Below are 15,278 nucleotides of genomic sequence, written 5' to 3' on the forward strand. Positions count from 1 at the left end.
ACATCTGTGGCATTGTGTTGTGGGACAAAACAGCACATTTTAGAATGGCCTTTTATTGTCCCCAGCACAAGGTGCACCTGTGTAATGATCATGCCGTTTAATCAGCTTCTTGATATGCCACACCTGTCAGGTGGATGGATTATCTTGGCAAAGGATAAATGCTCATTAAAAGGGATCAGTAAACAAATTTGTGCACACCATTTTTGAGAAATAAGCATTTTGTGTGTATGGAACATTTCTGGGATCTTTTATTTGAGCTCATGAAACATAGGACCAACACCTTACATGTTGCGTTCATATTTTTGTTCAGTATAGCTCTTTAGATACCGTAAGTTCCACCTCTTTCAACAATTAATACCGTACACATAATCAGATAGTGTCAGCTTCCTGCCTCCTGTTTGTCTCCGGGCCTCTAGAGGTCATCTGTGTTCCCCTCTGCCTTAGTTCTTCCTCGTGTGTGTCAGCTTCCTGCCTCCTGTTTGTCTCCGGGCCTCTAGAGGTCATCTGTGTTCCCCTCTGCCTTAGTTCTTCCTCATGTGTCCTAATTAGCTTGATCCAGGTCACCTGTGCCTTGTTTCCCCTTGTGTATTTTAGCTGTGTGTTTTCCCCTTGTTTCTCACTTGGTTATTGCGTCCTGACTATGTGTCTCCTGCTTTGTCCCACCGTGTCTGTCCTAGTAAGTTGTTCAAAGTTATCTTTAGTTTGTTTTTCTCCCCTCGTGGAGTTGTTTTGTTTTGCCTCCTGTTTTGGAACATTAAATCTACTTGCCTGGAGTATTGCCTTGGGTGTTTCATTTGGGTCCTACAACACCTCCTCTGTGGCTAAGGGGTAGTACCCCCAGCTCTCCACATCTGAGACCGGAGTTTCTAGCCCGGTTTGTGACAGAATAACCAAGTCAATCATGGACCCAGAAACACTCAGTTCCCCGGACCTGTTGGCGGTGATCACTCGACATGAGGCTTCTTTCCAGCGCCATGAAGCCGTTCTCAGCCGACAAGAGGAGCTGATGGCTAGTCATTCTCAACTCCTGGCCGAAATGATGAGTTCCCTCCGCCAGCTCTTTGAACGCCTCCCTGGTCCTCTCCCTTCCCCCAGGTCACCCCCAGTGACGACAGGTCGTCCTCGGTTGGCGGAGCCCCGACTACCACCTCCCAAGCCCTTTTCTGGGGATCCAAGCTCTTGCCAGGGTTTCCTCACCCAATGCTCCCTCACCTTCGAGCTCCAACCCTCAAGTTTTCCCACAGACCGTTCCAAGATTGCCTACATCATTACCCTTCTTTCAGACAAGGCGCTCGCCTGGGCTTCTGCGGTGTGGCAGTCCCAGGAGGCCTGTTGTGACTCCCACGCTGCATTTGTAGAAGAGTTCAAGCGGGTGTTCGATCATCCTGTCAGTGGGCGGGAGGCTTCCAAGCGCCTACTGTCTCTCCGTCAGGGGCCCCAAGCACGGCAGATTTTGCCATTGATTTCCGGACCATAGCAGCAAGGAGCGGATGGAATGATGAAGCGCTGAGGGTCTGCTTTCAGGGAGGGTTATCTGAGCCCCTTCAAGATGAGTTAGCCACCCGAGAACCAGCTGGTGATCTCGAGTCCCTCATAGCCTTGGCCATCCGCCTGGACAATCGTCTAAGAGAGCGGAGAACGGCTCGCCGTCAGGTGTCTCATTCCCAAGTTCCTCTGAGCAGCTCTGTTTCTCCTGTTTGGACTCCGTCATTCAGAGCTGCCCCGGCTCCTGAACTGCTCCAGGATTCCCCGGAGAGCATGCAGTTAGGCCGTTCCAGGCTTTCTCCCAACGAAAGGGAACGTCGCATGAGGGAACGTCGGTGCCTCTACTGCGGGGTTGCCGGCCACTTCCGCTCCACTTGCCCCGAGCTTTGGGAAACGCCTGTCCCCGCCCAGCTACAGGAGGGCTGTGATGGGGAGAGTTAGAGCGCCTCCTACTAACGCTGTCCTGGCTATTCCAGCCACTCTGTCCTGGGGGCCACCAGCATCGGGTCCAGGCTATGATCGATTCCGGTGCCGCAGGTGATTTCCTGGATGTAACCTTGGCTAAGGAACTTAAGATCCCTACCCAACTACTTCCTCAACCCCAGGCAGTTACAGCCTTAGATGGCAGACCTCTGGAACCAGGAAAGGTTACCGAGGCGACTCAGTCCCTGCGACTTACCATCTCTCAACACCAGCAGGAGGAGACCTTCTATCTCATTGACTCTCCCGAGTATCCTATTATCCTGGGTCACCCTTGGCTATGCAGACATAATCCCCAGATCGACTGGCCTACGGGCACCATTCTAAGCTGGGGTCCCGCCTGCCAACTCACCTGCATGCTTCAGAGTCCCTCAGCCCCTAGTACCCAGTTTCAAGAGTCTGTTGACGTCTCCCGAGTCCCCAGTGTTTACCATCGGTTCAAGGCAGTGTTCAGCAAGGCCCGGGCTACTTCCTTACCGCCTCATCGCACGTATGACTGTGCCATTGATCTACTCCCTGGGTGCTGCCCTCCTAGAGGTCGGATCTTTCCTTGTCCTCCCCGAGCACGCAGCTATGGACACCTACATTAAGGAGTCCTTGGCAGCCGGCCTCATCTATGCCTCTACTTCCCCGGCTGGGGCGGGCTTCTTTTTTGTTGAAAAGAAAGACGGGGGTCTTAGGCCTTGTATTGATTACCGGGGACTCAACAAGATCACGGTTCGGAATCGATACCCCCTTCCTCTCATGGCCACTGCTTTTGAGCTGCTTCAAGGGGCTTCCATTTTTACTAAGCTGGATCTCCGCAATGCTTACCATCTCGTGCGGATCCGGCAAGGAGACGAATGGAAGACGGCGTTCAACACGCCCACGGGCACTATGAATATCGGGTGATGCCGTTCGGGCTCACCAATGCCCCCAGTATTCCAAGCCCTGATTAATGATGTTCTCCGGGATATGCTTAATCTGTTCGTCTTCTGTACCTGGACGATATCCTCATCTTCTCGAGGTCACTGAAGGAGCATGAGGGGCATGTTAGCAGGGTTCTCCAGAGGCTCCTTGACAATCACCTCTACGTTAAGCCTGAGAAGTGTGAATTTCATGTTTCTCAGACTCAGTTTCTCGGGTTTATTGTCACTCCCGGGCACCTAGAGATGGATCCCAAGAAGGTCAAGGCGGTCCACGATTGGCCCACACCTGCCACGGTCAAGGAGGTTCAACGGTTCATTGGCTTTTCTAACTTCTATCGGAAGTTCATTAAGAATTTCAGCTCGGTGGTAGCCCCCTTGACGACGCTTACCAAGGGAGGAGGGACCAAGATTCACTGGGGTCCGGAAGCAGCAGGGGCCTTCGAGGATCTCAGCGCGCTTCACGTCTGCTCCGATTCTGGTGACCCTGACCCAGAGAGACCTTTCGTGGTGGAGGTGGACGCCTCAGAGGTGGGGGTGGGAGCCGTCCTGTCACAGAGGGGTGCGGATGGGAGATTACACCCCTTGTGCCTTCATGTCTCGCCGCCTGTCTGAGGCCGAGCGCAACTACCACGTGGGGGATCTAGAGTTGCTTGCGGTAAAACTGGCATTGGAAGAGTGGCGCCATTGGCTTGAGGGGGCTCAGCACCCTTTCCAGGTTCTCACAGACCACAAGAACCTGGAATATCTCCAACAGGCTAAGCGGATGAACCCTCGGCAAGCACGATGGTCCCTTTTCTTTAATCGATTCCAGTTCCTCCTGACTTACCGACCTGGCACCAAGAACGTCAAGCCGGATGCTCTGTCTCGAGTCTATTCTCCCGAGTTACAAGAGAAGCCCTTGGCATCGATTATTCCGAGGTCTAGGATCGTCGCACCTCTTCAGTGGGAACTAGAAAGAGGGGTACGAGAAGCTCTTGTCCAGGAGCCCGATCCAGGCGGTGGTCCTGCCGGTCGCCTGTACGTCCTCTCTCTGTTCGGGGCCGCGTCTTGCAGTGGGGTCATGAGTCGCCCTTGACATGCCATCCAGGCAGTGCTCGCACACTGGAGTTCCTCCGACGGCGGTTTTGGTGGCCGTCCATCAAGAAGGACGTGCAGGTCTATGTTGAGGCCTGCCCTGTGTGCAACCAGGGAAAGTCGACACGCCAGCGACCCCAGTGACTGCTCCATCCCTTACCTGTTCCTCGAAGGCCATGGTCACACCTTTCTCTGGACTTTGTTACGGGACTTCCTCTATCCCAGGGCAACACCGTCATCCTAGTGGTGGTAGACCGGTTCTCTAAGGCTGCCCGGTTTATTCCCCTGCCCAAGCTGCCCTCGGCTAAGGAGACTGCTGAGCTCCTCATGAACCATGTCTTCCGGATATTTGGTATTCCCCTGGACGTGGTCTCTGACCGAGGTCCCCAATTCTCGTCCCGGTTTTGGGGGCCTTCTGCAGGCTTGTTGGGGCCACAGCCAGCCTATCGTCGGGGTTCCATCCAGAGTCTAATGGCCAAACGGAACGGATTAATCAGGATCTGGAGACCACCCTGCGGTGTATGGCGGCCAGTAATCCCACGTCTTGGGCCACCTATATCATTTGGGCTGAATATGCCCACAACACCCTCCAGTCCTCAGCCACCGGATTGTCCCCCTTCGAATACCAGTTCGGTTACAACCCTCCATTGTTTCCAGAGGAGGAGGCGCAAGTTGGTGTTCCCTCGGCCCAGCGCTTTGTCCAACGCTGTAGGCGGACCTGGAAGAAGGCCAGGCGTGCCCTCCTTCGGACCTCCCAGAGATACCAAAGTCAGGCTAATCGCCACCGCCGGACGGCCCCCTAGTTTCCGAGCTGGTCAGAGAGTTTGGTTGGCCACAAAGAACCTGCCCCTCCGGGTCGAATCCAGGAAGCTTTCCCAGAGATACATCGGGCCTTTCCGCATTGCTAGAATGGTTAACCCTGTGTCGTATCGTTTGGTTCTCCCTCGCTCCCTTAGAGTTAACCCCACTTTCCATGTTTCACTCCTTAAACCTGTCTTGTCTTCTCCCTTTGCCCCCCCACGCAGACCCCCGCCACCTCCCAGGATCATTGACGGCCAGCCAGCCTACACAGTGCGCCGGATACTGGACTCCCGGAGGGTCCAGAACTCTCTGCAGTATCTGGTGGATTGGGAGGGCTACGGGCCGGAGGAGCGCTCCTGGGTTCCAGCCAGGGACATCCTGGACCCAGGTTTGATCCGAGATTTTCGCACCCTGGGGCCGGGGTGTTCTGGAAGGAACGTCAGGAGTCGTTCCTAGAGGAGGGGGTCCTGTCAGCTTCCTGCCTCCTGTTTGTCTCCGGGCCTCTAGAGGTCATCTGTGTTCCCCCTCTGCCTTAGTTCTTCCTCGTGTGTGTCAGCTTCCTGCCTCCTGTTTGTCTCCGGGCCTCTAGAGGTCATCTGTGTTCCCCCTCTGCCTTAGTTCTTCCTCATGTGTCCTAATTAGCTTGATCCAGGTCACCTGTGCCTTGTTTCCCCTTGTGTATTTTTAGCTGTGTGTTTTCCCCTTGTTTCTCACTTGGTTATTGCGTCCTGACTATGTGTCTCCTGCTTTGTCCCACCGTGTCTGTCCTAGTAAGTTGTTCAAAGTTATCTTTAGTTTGTTTTTCTCCCCTCGTGGAGTTGTTTTGTTTTGCCTCCTGTTTTGGAACATTAAATCTACTTGCCTGGAGTATTGCCTTGGGTGTTTCATTTGGGTCCTACAACACCTCCTCTGTGGCTAAGGGGTAGTACCCCCAGCTCTCCACATCTGAGACCGGAGTTTCTAGCCCGGTTTGTGACAGATAGGTATCGTAATCCTAAGTAAAAATGAAAGCCAAAGAGCAACACTGAGACAGCGAAGATGAATATAAAGAGAAATGGCTTTACTGAGCTACATCAAAAACAACAGAACAGAACCTGTTCATAATTCATAAAGGTTAAAACAACGGTTTATTCTGAGGCTTTCAGCGAAAGTAAGATGCTCCCTGTAGCATTGGCCATCTCAAGCACACGCACTCACACACCTCCCTCTAAAAACAAACATGTGAAATTGCAGTTTCACATGTGTAAATCACATTTTTAACCCATGAAATGGCTGTGTTCACATGTAGAGTTTAAATACATGAAATCATATTTTCACATGTATTGAATGTAGAGTTCACATGTTAACACCACCTTTTCACACGTGAGGAGCATAACACGTTTTCACCTCACATGTGAATTGCAAGTTCACATGTTAAAATCAACCATATGTGAACATCACATTTGCCGTTTCACATGTAAGAAAACTCCAAATGTGTAAATCTCACTTTCACGTGTGGAATTGCAAGTTCACATGTGGTGGTGAAATAGTGTTATTCTCCTCACACGTGGTGGTGAAATAGTGTTATTCTCCTCACATGTGAAACGGTGGTGTTACCATGTTGCAGTAGTAAATGTTTCCACGTGTGGAACGGCTAACGGTGTAATGTCATTCTGTAAAAAGGTTACTCAGTATAATAACTCAGGTGTGTTTCTTATTTCTGAGCCATCCACTCCACTATTACTGTAGTCCTCCACGGTGTTGCATTGATATACATGGCGGCAGGTAGCTTAGTGGGTAAGAGCGTTGTGCCAGTAACCGAAAAGGTCGCTAAAGGTCTGTAATTTTTTATCATAGGTACACTTCAACTGTGAGAGACGGAATCTAAAACAAAAATCCAGAAAATCACATTTGTATGATTTTTAAGTAATTAATTTGCATTTTATTGCATGACATAAGTATTTGATCACCTACCAACCAGTAAGAATTCTGGCTCTCACAGACCTGTTAGTTTTTCTTGAAATAGCCCTCCTGTTCTCCACTCATTACCTGTATTAACTGCACCTGTTTGAACTCGTTAACTGTATAAAAGACACCTGTCCACACACTCAATCAAACAGACTCCAACCTCTCCACAATGGCCAAGACCAGAGAGCTGTGTAAGGACATCAGGGATACAATTGTAGACCTGCACAAGGCTGGGATGGGCTACAGGACAATAGGCAAGCAGCTTGGTGAGAAGGCAACAACTGTTGGCGCAATTATTAGAAAATGGAAGAAGTTCAAGATGACGGTCAAACACCCTCGGTCTGGGGCTCCATGCAAGATCTCACCTCGTGGGGCATCAATGATCATGAGGAAGGTGAGGGATCAGCCCAGAACTACACGGCAGGACCTGGTCAATGACCTGAAGAGAGCTGGGACCACAGTCTCAAAGAAAACCATTAGTAACACACTACGCCGTCATGGATTAAAAATCCTGCAGCGCACGCAAGGTCCCCCTGCTCAAGCCAGCGCATGTCCAGGCCCGTCTGAAGTTTGTCAATGACCATCTGGATGATTCAGAGGAGGAATGGGAGAAGGTAATGTGGTCTGATGAGACAAAAATATAGTTTTTTGGTCTAAACTCCACTCGCCGTGTTTGGAGGAAGAAGAAGGATGAGTACAACCCCAAGAACACCATCCCAAACGTGAAGCATGGAGGTGGAAACATCATTCTTTGGGGATGCTTTTCTGCAAAGGGGACAGGACGACTGCACCGTATTGAGGGGAGGATGGATGGGGCCATGTATCGCGAGATCTTGGCCAACAACCTCCTTCCCTCAGTAAGAGCATTGAAGATGGGTCGTGGCTGGGTCTTCCAGCATGACAATGACCCGAAACACACAGCCAGGACAACTAAGGAGTGGCTCCGTAAGAAGCATCTCAAGGTCCTGGAGTGGCCTAGCCAGTCTCCAGACCTGAACCCAATAGAACATCTTTGGAGGGAGCTGAAAGTCCGTATTGCCCAGCAACAGCCCCGAAACCTGAAGGATCTGGAGAAGGTCTGTATGGAGGAGTGGGCCAAAATCCCTGCTGCAGTGTGTGCAAACCTGGTCAAGACCTACAGGAAACGTATGATCTCTGTAATTGCAAACAAAGGTTTCTGTACCAAATATTAAGTTCTGCTTTTCTGATGTATCAAATACTTATGTCATGCAATAAAATGCAAATTAATTACTTAAAAATCATACAATGTGATTTTCTGGATTTGTGTTTTAGATTCCGTCTCTCACAGTTGAAGTGTACCTATGATAAAAATTACAGACCTCTACATGCTATGTAAGTAGGAAAACCTGCAAAATCGGCAGTGTATCAAATACTTGTTCTCCCCACTGTATATGTGCTTTCTTGAGCAGGGAGACCTTGCGGGCGCTGCAGGATTTCAGTCCTTCACGGCGTAGTGTGTTACCAATTGTTTTCTTGATGACTATGGTCCCAGCTGCCTTGAGATCATTGACAAGATCCTCCCGTGAAGTTCTGGGCTGATTCCTCACCGTTCTCATGATCATTGCAACTCCACGAGGTGAGATCTTGCATGGAGCCCCAGGCCGAGGGAGATTGACAGTTATTTTGTTTTCTTCCATTTGCGAATAATCGCACCAACTGTTGTCACCTTCTCACCAAGCTGCTTGGCGATGGTCTTGTAGCCCATTCCAGCCTTGTGTAGGTCTAAAATCGTGTCCCTAAGATCCTTGGAGAGCTCTTTGGTCTTGGCCATGGTGGAGAGTTTGGAATCTGATTGATTGATTGCTTCTGTGGACAGGTGTCTTTTATTCAGGTAACAAACTGAGATTAGGAGCACTCCCTTTAAGAGTGTGCTCCTAATCGCAGCTCGTTACCTGTATAAAAGACACCTGGGAGCCAGAAATATTTCTGATTGAGAGGGGGTCAAATACTTATTTCCCTCATTAAAATGAAAATCAATTTATAACATTTTTGACATGCGTTTCTCAGGATTTTTTTGCTGTTATTCTGTCCCTCACTGTTCAAATAAACCTACCATTAAAATTATAGACTGATCGTTTCTTTGTCAGTGGGCAAACGTACAAAATCAGCAGGGGATCAAATACTTTTTTCACTCACTGTATGTTTTTCTGTGACCGTTGGAAGAAGCCCGGTGAAAAGAACAGCGAAGTTCTCCCTATCCTTTTTTCTTATCCTGTTTCCTGGTTCGTACTCATCGTTACGTTTTCAAAATCTAGAGATAACATGTTCAACTTTGTTGAGTTTTCTGACCAAGGAGGGAAACCCAAGCCAGTCTGTTTGGTAAAGATGATGGCACATTAACATGTACCACCAGAAATATTTACAGGTTGTTGGTAATTAAACAATTACAACTGAGAGCTGACGACAACTCCTGTTTATCAGTTAAACCATTACAACTCCTGTCTATCAGTTAAACCATTATAACTCCTGTTTATCAGCTAAACCATTATAACTCCTGTTTATCAGCTAAACCATTATAACTCCTGTTAATCAGCTAAACCATTATAACTCCTGTTTATCAGTTAAACCATTATAACTCCTGTTTATCAGTTAAACCATTATAACTCCTGTTTATCAGTTGATTAAGTGCTTAGAGACCCCAGTAATGAAAATAGCTACAGTATTTAAATATATAAATACACAAATATATAAATATCACTCCTTCATGTTTGAGTAACGTTGTTTAGGTATAGCAGGACATGAAGGAACGTTGGATTTTGGACACTAGCCAGCCAGGCTAGTATACCATACCACCATTTCTACTAGCCCGGGTGACATTCTACAAGCAAAGGACCCACAATTTGTTCTATGCATTATTTCTAGCCGTGTCTGAAAAGTACTAGCCTTTGGCTAATGGGCTAACTTTTTTTCCATCAGTTCTTACCTTCTGCAGGGCCAGGTGTATTGTGTTGTGGTGTGTAGTCGTGTTGTGTCAGTGTGTAGTCGTGTTGTGTCAGTGTGTAGTCATGTTGTGTCAGTGTGTAGTCGTGTTGTGTCAGTGTGTAGTCGTGTTGTGTTAGTGTGTAGTCGTGTTGTGTCAGTGTGTAGTTGTGTTGTGTCAGTGTGTAGTTGTGTTGAGTCAGTGTGTAGTCGTGTTGTGTCAGTGTTTTATCGTGTTGTGTCAGTGTGTAGTCGTGTTGTGTCAGTGTGTAGTTGTGTTGTGTCAGTGTGTAGTCGTGTTGTGTCAGTGTGTAGTCGTGTTGTGTCAGTGTGTAGTCGTGTTGTGTCAGTGTGTAGTCGTGTTGTGTCAGTGTTTAGTCGTGTTGCGTCAGTGTGTAGTCGTGTTGTGTCAGTGTGTAGTTGTGTTGCGTCAGTGTGTAGTCATGTTGTGTCAGTGTGTAGTCGTGTTGCGTCAGTGTGTAGTCGTGTTGTGTCGGTGTGTAGTCGTGTTGTGTCAGTGTGTAGTCGTGTTGAGTCAGTGTGTAGTCGTGTTGAGTCAGTGTGTAGTCGTGTTGTGTCAGTGTGTAGTCGTGTTGAGTCAGTGTGTAGTCGTGTTGAGTCCGTGTGTAGTCGTGTTGAGTCAGTGTGTAGTCGTGTTGTGTCAGTGTGTAGTCGTGTTGAGTCAGTGTGTAGTCGTGTTGAGTCAGTTCTTACCTTCTGTGGGTTGAGGTGTTCAGGAGGAACCAGGCTGGCAGGAGGGTCTGTGATGTAGGTCTTCTTAGGGACAGGTTGTGGGTAGCCCTGCTGGGTAGGAGCAGGTTCTGGCCTCCAGGTGTTCCCTGGTACTCCTCTGTACCCTCCTGCTCCCGAGTAGGCCTGCTCTGGGTACCCTACCAGAAATATACATGTATTTACTGTGCCTTTATTTAACCAGGTAAGTCATTGAGAACATATTCTATTTTACAATAATGACTTGTACATGATACAAACGTATTTGCTTTCACAGTGTCTTTGCTTTCACAGTGTATTTGCTACCCTGTATTTGCTTTCACAGTGTATTTGCTTTCACAGTGTATTTGCTACCCTGTATTTGCTTTCACAGTGTCTTTGCTTTCACAGTGTATTTGCTGCCCTGTCTTTGCTTTCTTTGGAGTTTTAATAGTTCCTAACTGCATTTCAAATCTATTGGAAACGGGTTATCAACTAATTTCACATGCCATGGAACATGTTAGAATTGCAAACGGAGTGTGTTAATGTTGGGGTTAATTCCACTAATTAAATTCTAATTCAATTCCCTCTCCCTGTCAGTTCCATTTGATTAAATTACAATTCCAGGTCAGTCTTTTGAATTCTGAAATACCACAGTGTGCCATCACAGCAGCAAGATTTGTGACCTGTTGCCACAAGAAAAGGGCAACCAGTGAAGAACAAACACCATTGTAAATACAACCCATATTTATGTTGATTTATTTTCCCATTTGTACTTGAACTATTTTCACATTGTTACAACACTGTATATAGACATAATATGACATTTGAAATATATCTTCTTTTTTTAACGTTTGTGAGTGTAATGTTTACTGTTTTTATATTTTTTATATTTTTTTTATTTTTTTTGGGGGGGGGGAATGGATCAGCTTAATATTGCAGATAGATTGTATCTTCTATCAATGAAATTGTCTGCATCACTTCCAATCCCCCATGTTTTTTTTGTTTTTTAAAAATATATATACTCCCCTTTATTACTTTTCAACCCCACCATCCTTTCCCTACTTGGAGTAAATTAGTGAACAACAATGCCCAGGCCTCTACTTCCGGTCTATACTTACTATCTACACCTTATGGACAGAGTTAATTTTACAATAATTCTATTATATATATATATATATACTTTTTTTTTTTTTGCTCCTGAACTTCTTCTACTCTCAACCTCTCCGATCATTTTCATGATGTCCATCCGGTTTGCTTCTATATGCCATATCTTTCTAACTGTGCTCTTTCACAAAAGCTCTCTACCTACAACCTATATACTTATTATGGACACAGTATGTTTTACATTAGTTCTCTTGTCGTTATTAGTTGTTGTTAGTTGTTATTAGTCCCATCCTTCAACTCCATTCAACACCTCCCATCTATCTCTTAACACCATCCATATTGGATTTCTATTTGCCATATATATTTCAACCGTACTGTGATGTTTTACAAAAGTTCTGAACCTTTCTATTCTCATTGCTTCTACAGATTGTGAATTAAAAATAAACATTTTTGCTAAAAGTATTATTATATTATTGATTGATTGACTATGACTTTTCATAGTGGTCCTCTGTAGCTCAGCTGGTAGAGCACGGCGCTTGTAACGCCAAGGTAGTGGGTTCGATCCCCGGGACCACCCATACACAAAAAAAAAAAAAAAAAAAATGTATGCACGCATGACTGTAAGTCGCTTTGGATAAAAGCGTCTGCTAAATGGCATATTATTATTATTTTCAGATCACCCAGTAATGCTATCTGCAAGGTTAGTTCCAGGTAAATATTGCAATCCTTTAGCCATTCCTGGACCTGTGTCCAAAAACAAGCTACAAATGGACAGAACCAAAACAAATGATCTAATGATTCTGTCTCTTCACAGCAAAATCTGCAGAGCTGGGAAGATTGTATCCCCCATATAAATAACATTCTATTGGTAGCAAGAATTTTATATAATAATTTAAATTGAAAGATTCTAATTTTTGAATCCGGTGTTGTTTTGCGTGTCAGTTCATAAACACTATGCCATGGGATCGGTACGTCAAAGATCTCTTCCCAACTATTTTGCAATCTATATGGGACGGCTGTCAATCCTTTGGTCCTTAAGTGAAACTGGTCTACTTTTTTATTTATCACAGTTTTCTTTAACCAATTATGTTCTTTAATGCAGGGCCGACAGACGAGTTCCTTACTTTTTCCCACTTCCACTTTCCACTTCCACTTTTGCGGTAAGGCTGCAATTAATTGGTTGTAATTTTGGGTAGAGCAGACATTTCCATATGTTTTTGTTAGCTGCATGTGCGACATAACTCCACCAGTCCTACCGATGATATCATTTACGAAGATTATACCTTTTTTAAACATTCTGTCAAAAAATAAAGTTTTTTTGTCAATTAGTATATTTGAATTTAACCACAATATTTGTTGCATTATTTTGTTCTGTCGTTTCTGGAGGATTAAATTGAAATTGCAACCAACTTTCTATGGCTTGTTTTAGAAATAGTGACATTTGGGAGATTATTTCCTTTTTAAATAACTGAAAGTGAGAAGTTGTAATCTGAATAAAGGGAAAAAGGCCTTTCTTGAACATTGGGTGAGAGAATCTTACTAATTTGCTTGAGAACCAGTTCGGATTTAAGTATAACTTTTGTATGACTGAAGCTTTTAGTGATAGGTCTAATGCTTTAATATTTAATAATTTCTGTCCTCCGAATTCATATTCATTATATAAATATGCTCTTTTAATTTTGTCTGGCTTGCCGTTCCAAATAATATTGAATATTTTTTTTCTCATATAATTTAAAAAACTGTTCGCTAGGCGTCGGCAAGACCATAAGCAAATAGGTAAACTGGGATAATACTAAAGAGTTAATCAGGGTGATTTTTCCACAAATTGACAGGTATTTTCCTTTCCATGGTAGTAAGATCTTATCTATTTTTGCTAACTTTCTATTAAAATGTATTGAAGTGAGATCATTTATTTCCTTTGGGATATGTATTCCGAGTATATCCACATCACCATCAGACCATTTTATTGGTAAACTACATGGTAATGTACATTTTTTATTTTTTAGTGATCCAATATGTAATATAGTACATTTGTCATAATTTGGTTGTAATCCAGAAAGGTTAGAAAATTTATCTAGATCCTCTATGAGGCTGTGGAGGGATTCTAGTTGTGGATTTAAAAGAAAACATGAATCATCAGCGTACAATGACACCTTTGTTTTTAAGCCCTGTATTTCTAATCCTCTGATATTATTATTGGATCTGATTTTAATAGCTAACATCTCGATGGCCACAATAAATAGATATGCCGATAGTGGACAACCTTGTTTCACTCCTCTTGACAGTTTAAAACTTTCTGAGAAATAGCCATTATTTACTATTTTACACCTAGGTTTACTATACATGATTTTAACCCATTTTATAAGAGATTCTCCAAAATTGAAATGCTCCAGGCATTTATATATAAACCCCAGTCGTACTTTATCAAATGCCTTTTCGAAGTCTGCTATGAATAGCAGGCCTGGTTTCCCAGATTTTTCATAGTGTTCTATTGTTTCCAGTACTTGCCTTATATTATCTCCAATGTATCTTCCATGTAAAAAACCTGTCTGATTTAGAATGAATAATGTCCGACAATACCTTAAATTCCTTTAATTCTATGCGCTATACATTTTGCTAGGATTTTTGCATCACAACACTGAAGTGTAAGGGGCCTCCAATTTTGTAAATGGACTGGATCTTTATATTTTCCACTTGTATCCTCTTTCAGTAATAATGAGATCAGACCTTCTTCTTGAGTGTCAGATAATCTACCATTTACATAGGAGTGGTTAACATTTTTACATTTACATTTTAGTCATTTAGCAGACGCTCTTATCCAGAGCGACTTACAGGAGCAATTAGGGTTAAGTGCCTTGCTCAAGGGCACATTTACGTCATTTAGCAGACGCTCTTATCCAGAGCGACTACAAATTGGTGCATTCACCCTATAGCCAGTGGGATAACCACTTTACAATTATACTTTTTTTTTTTTTTTTTTTTTGGGGGTAGAATGATTACTTTATCCTATCCCAGGTGTTCCTTAAAGAGGTGGGGTTTCAAATGTTAAAACATGCTAATAACGGTCCTCTTAGTACAGTGGGGGAAAAAAGTATTTAGTCAGCCACCAATTGTGCAAGTTCTCCCACTTGAAAAAGATGAGAGAGGCCTGTAATTTTCATCATAGGTACACGTCAACTATGACAGACAAATTGAAAAAAAATCTCCCGAAAATCACATTGTACGATTTTTTTATGAATTTATTTGCAAATTATGGTGGAAAATAAGTATTTGGTCACCTACAAACAAGCAAGATTTCTGGCTCTCACAGACCTGTAACTTCTTCTTTAAGAGGCTCCTCTGTCCTCCACTCGTTACCTGTATTAATGGCACCTATTTGAACTTGTTATCAGTATAAAATACACCTGTCCACAGCCTCAAACAGTCACACTCCAAACTCCACTATGGCCAAGACCAAAGAGCTGTCAAAGGACAGCAGAAACAAAATTGTAGACCTGCACCAGGCTGGGAAGACTGAATCTGCAATAGGTAAGCAGCCTTGTTTGAAGAAATCAACTGTGGGAGCAATTATTAGGAAATGGAAGACATACAAGACCACTGATAATCTCCCTCGATCTGGGGCTCCACGCAAGATCTCACCCCGTGGGATCAAAATGATCACAAGAACGGTGAGCAAAAATCCCAGAACCACACGGGGGAACCTAGTGAATGACCTGCAGAGAGCTGGGACCAAAGTAACAAAGCCTACCATCAGTAAAACACTACGCCGCCAGGGACTCAAATCCTGCAGTGCTAGATGTGTCCCCCTGCTTAAGCCAGTACATGTCC

The 15,278-nt window shown here is 44.9% G+C and overlaps 1 protein-coding gene across 1 annotated transcript in view; it reads right to left on the reverse strand.

The window, feature by feature from the left end:
- Positions 1 to 15,278, reverse strand: part of LOC121577417 (LIM domain containing preferred translocation partner in lipoma) — a 162,719-nt gene that overhangs the window by 13,346 nt on the left and 134,095 nt on the right. The window contains exon 6 of the mRNA XM_045223384.1: positions 10,350 to 10,525. Coding sequence (XP_045079319.1) covers positions 10,350 to 10,525 — 176 coding nt within the window. The remainder of the gene's footprint in view (positions 1 to 10,349; positions 10,526 to 15,278) is intronic.

This window comes from Coregonus clupeaformis, chromosome 11 (assembly GCF_020615455.1).
Source record: "Coregonus clupeaformis isolate EN_2021a chromosome 11, ASM2061545v1, whole genome shotgun sequence".
In the NCBI taxonomy this organism is placed as follows: domain Eukaryota; kingdom Metazoa; phylum Chordata; class Actinopteri; order Salmoniformes; family Salmonidae; genus Coregonus; species Coregonus clupeaformis.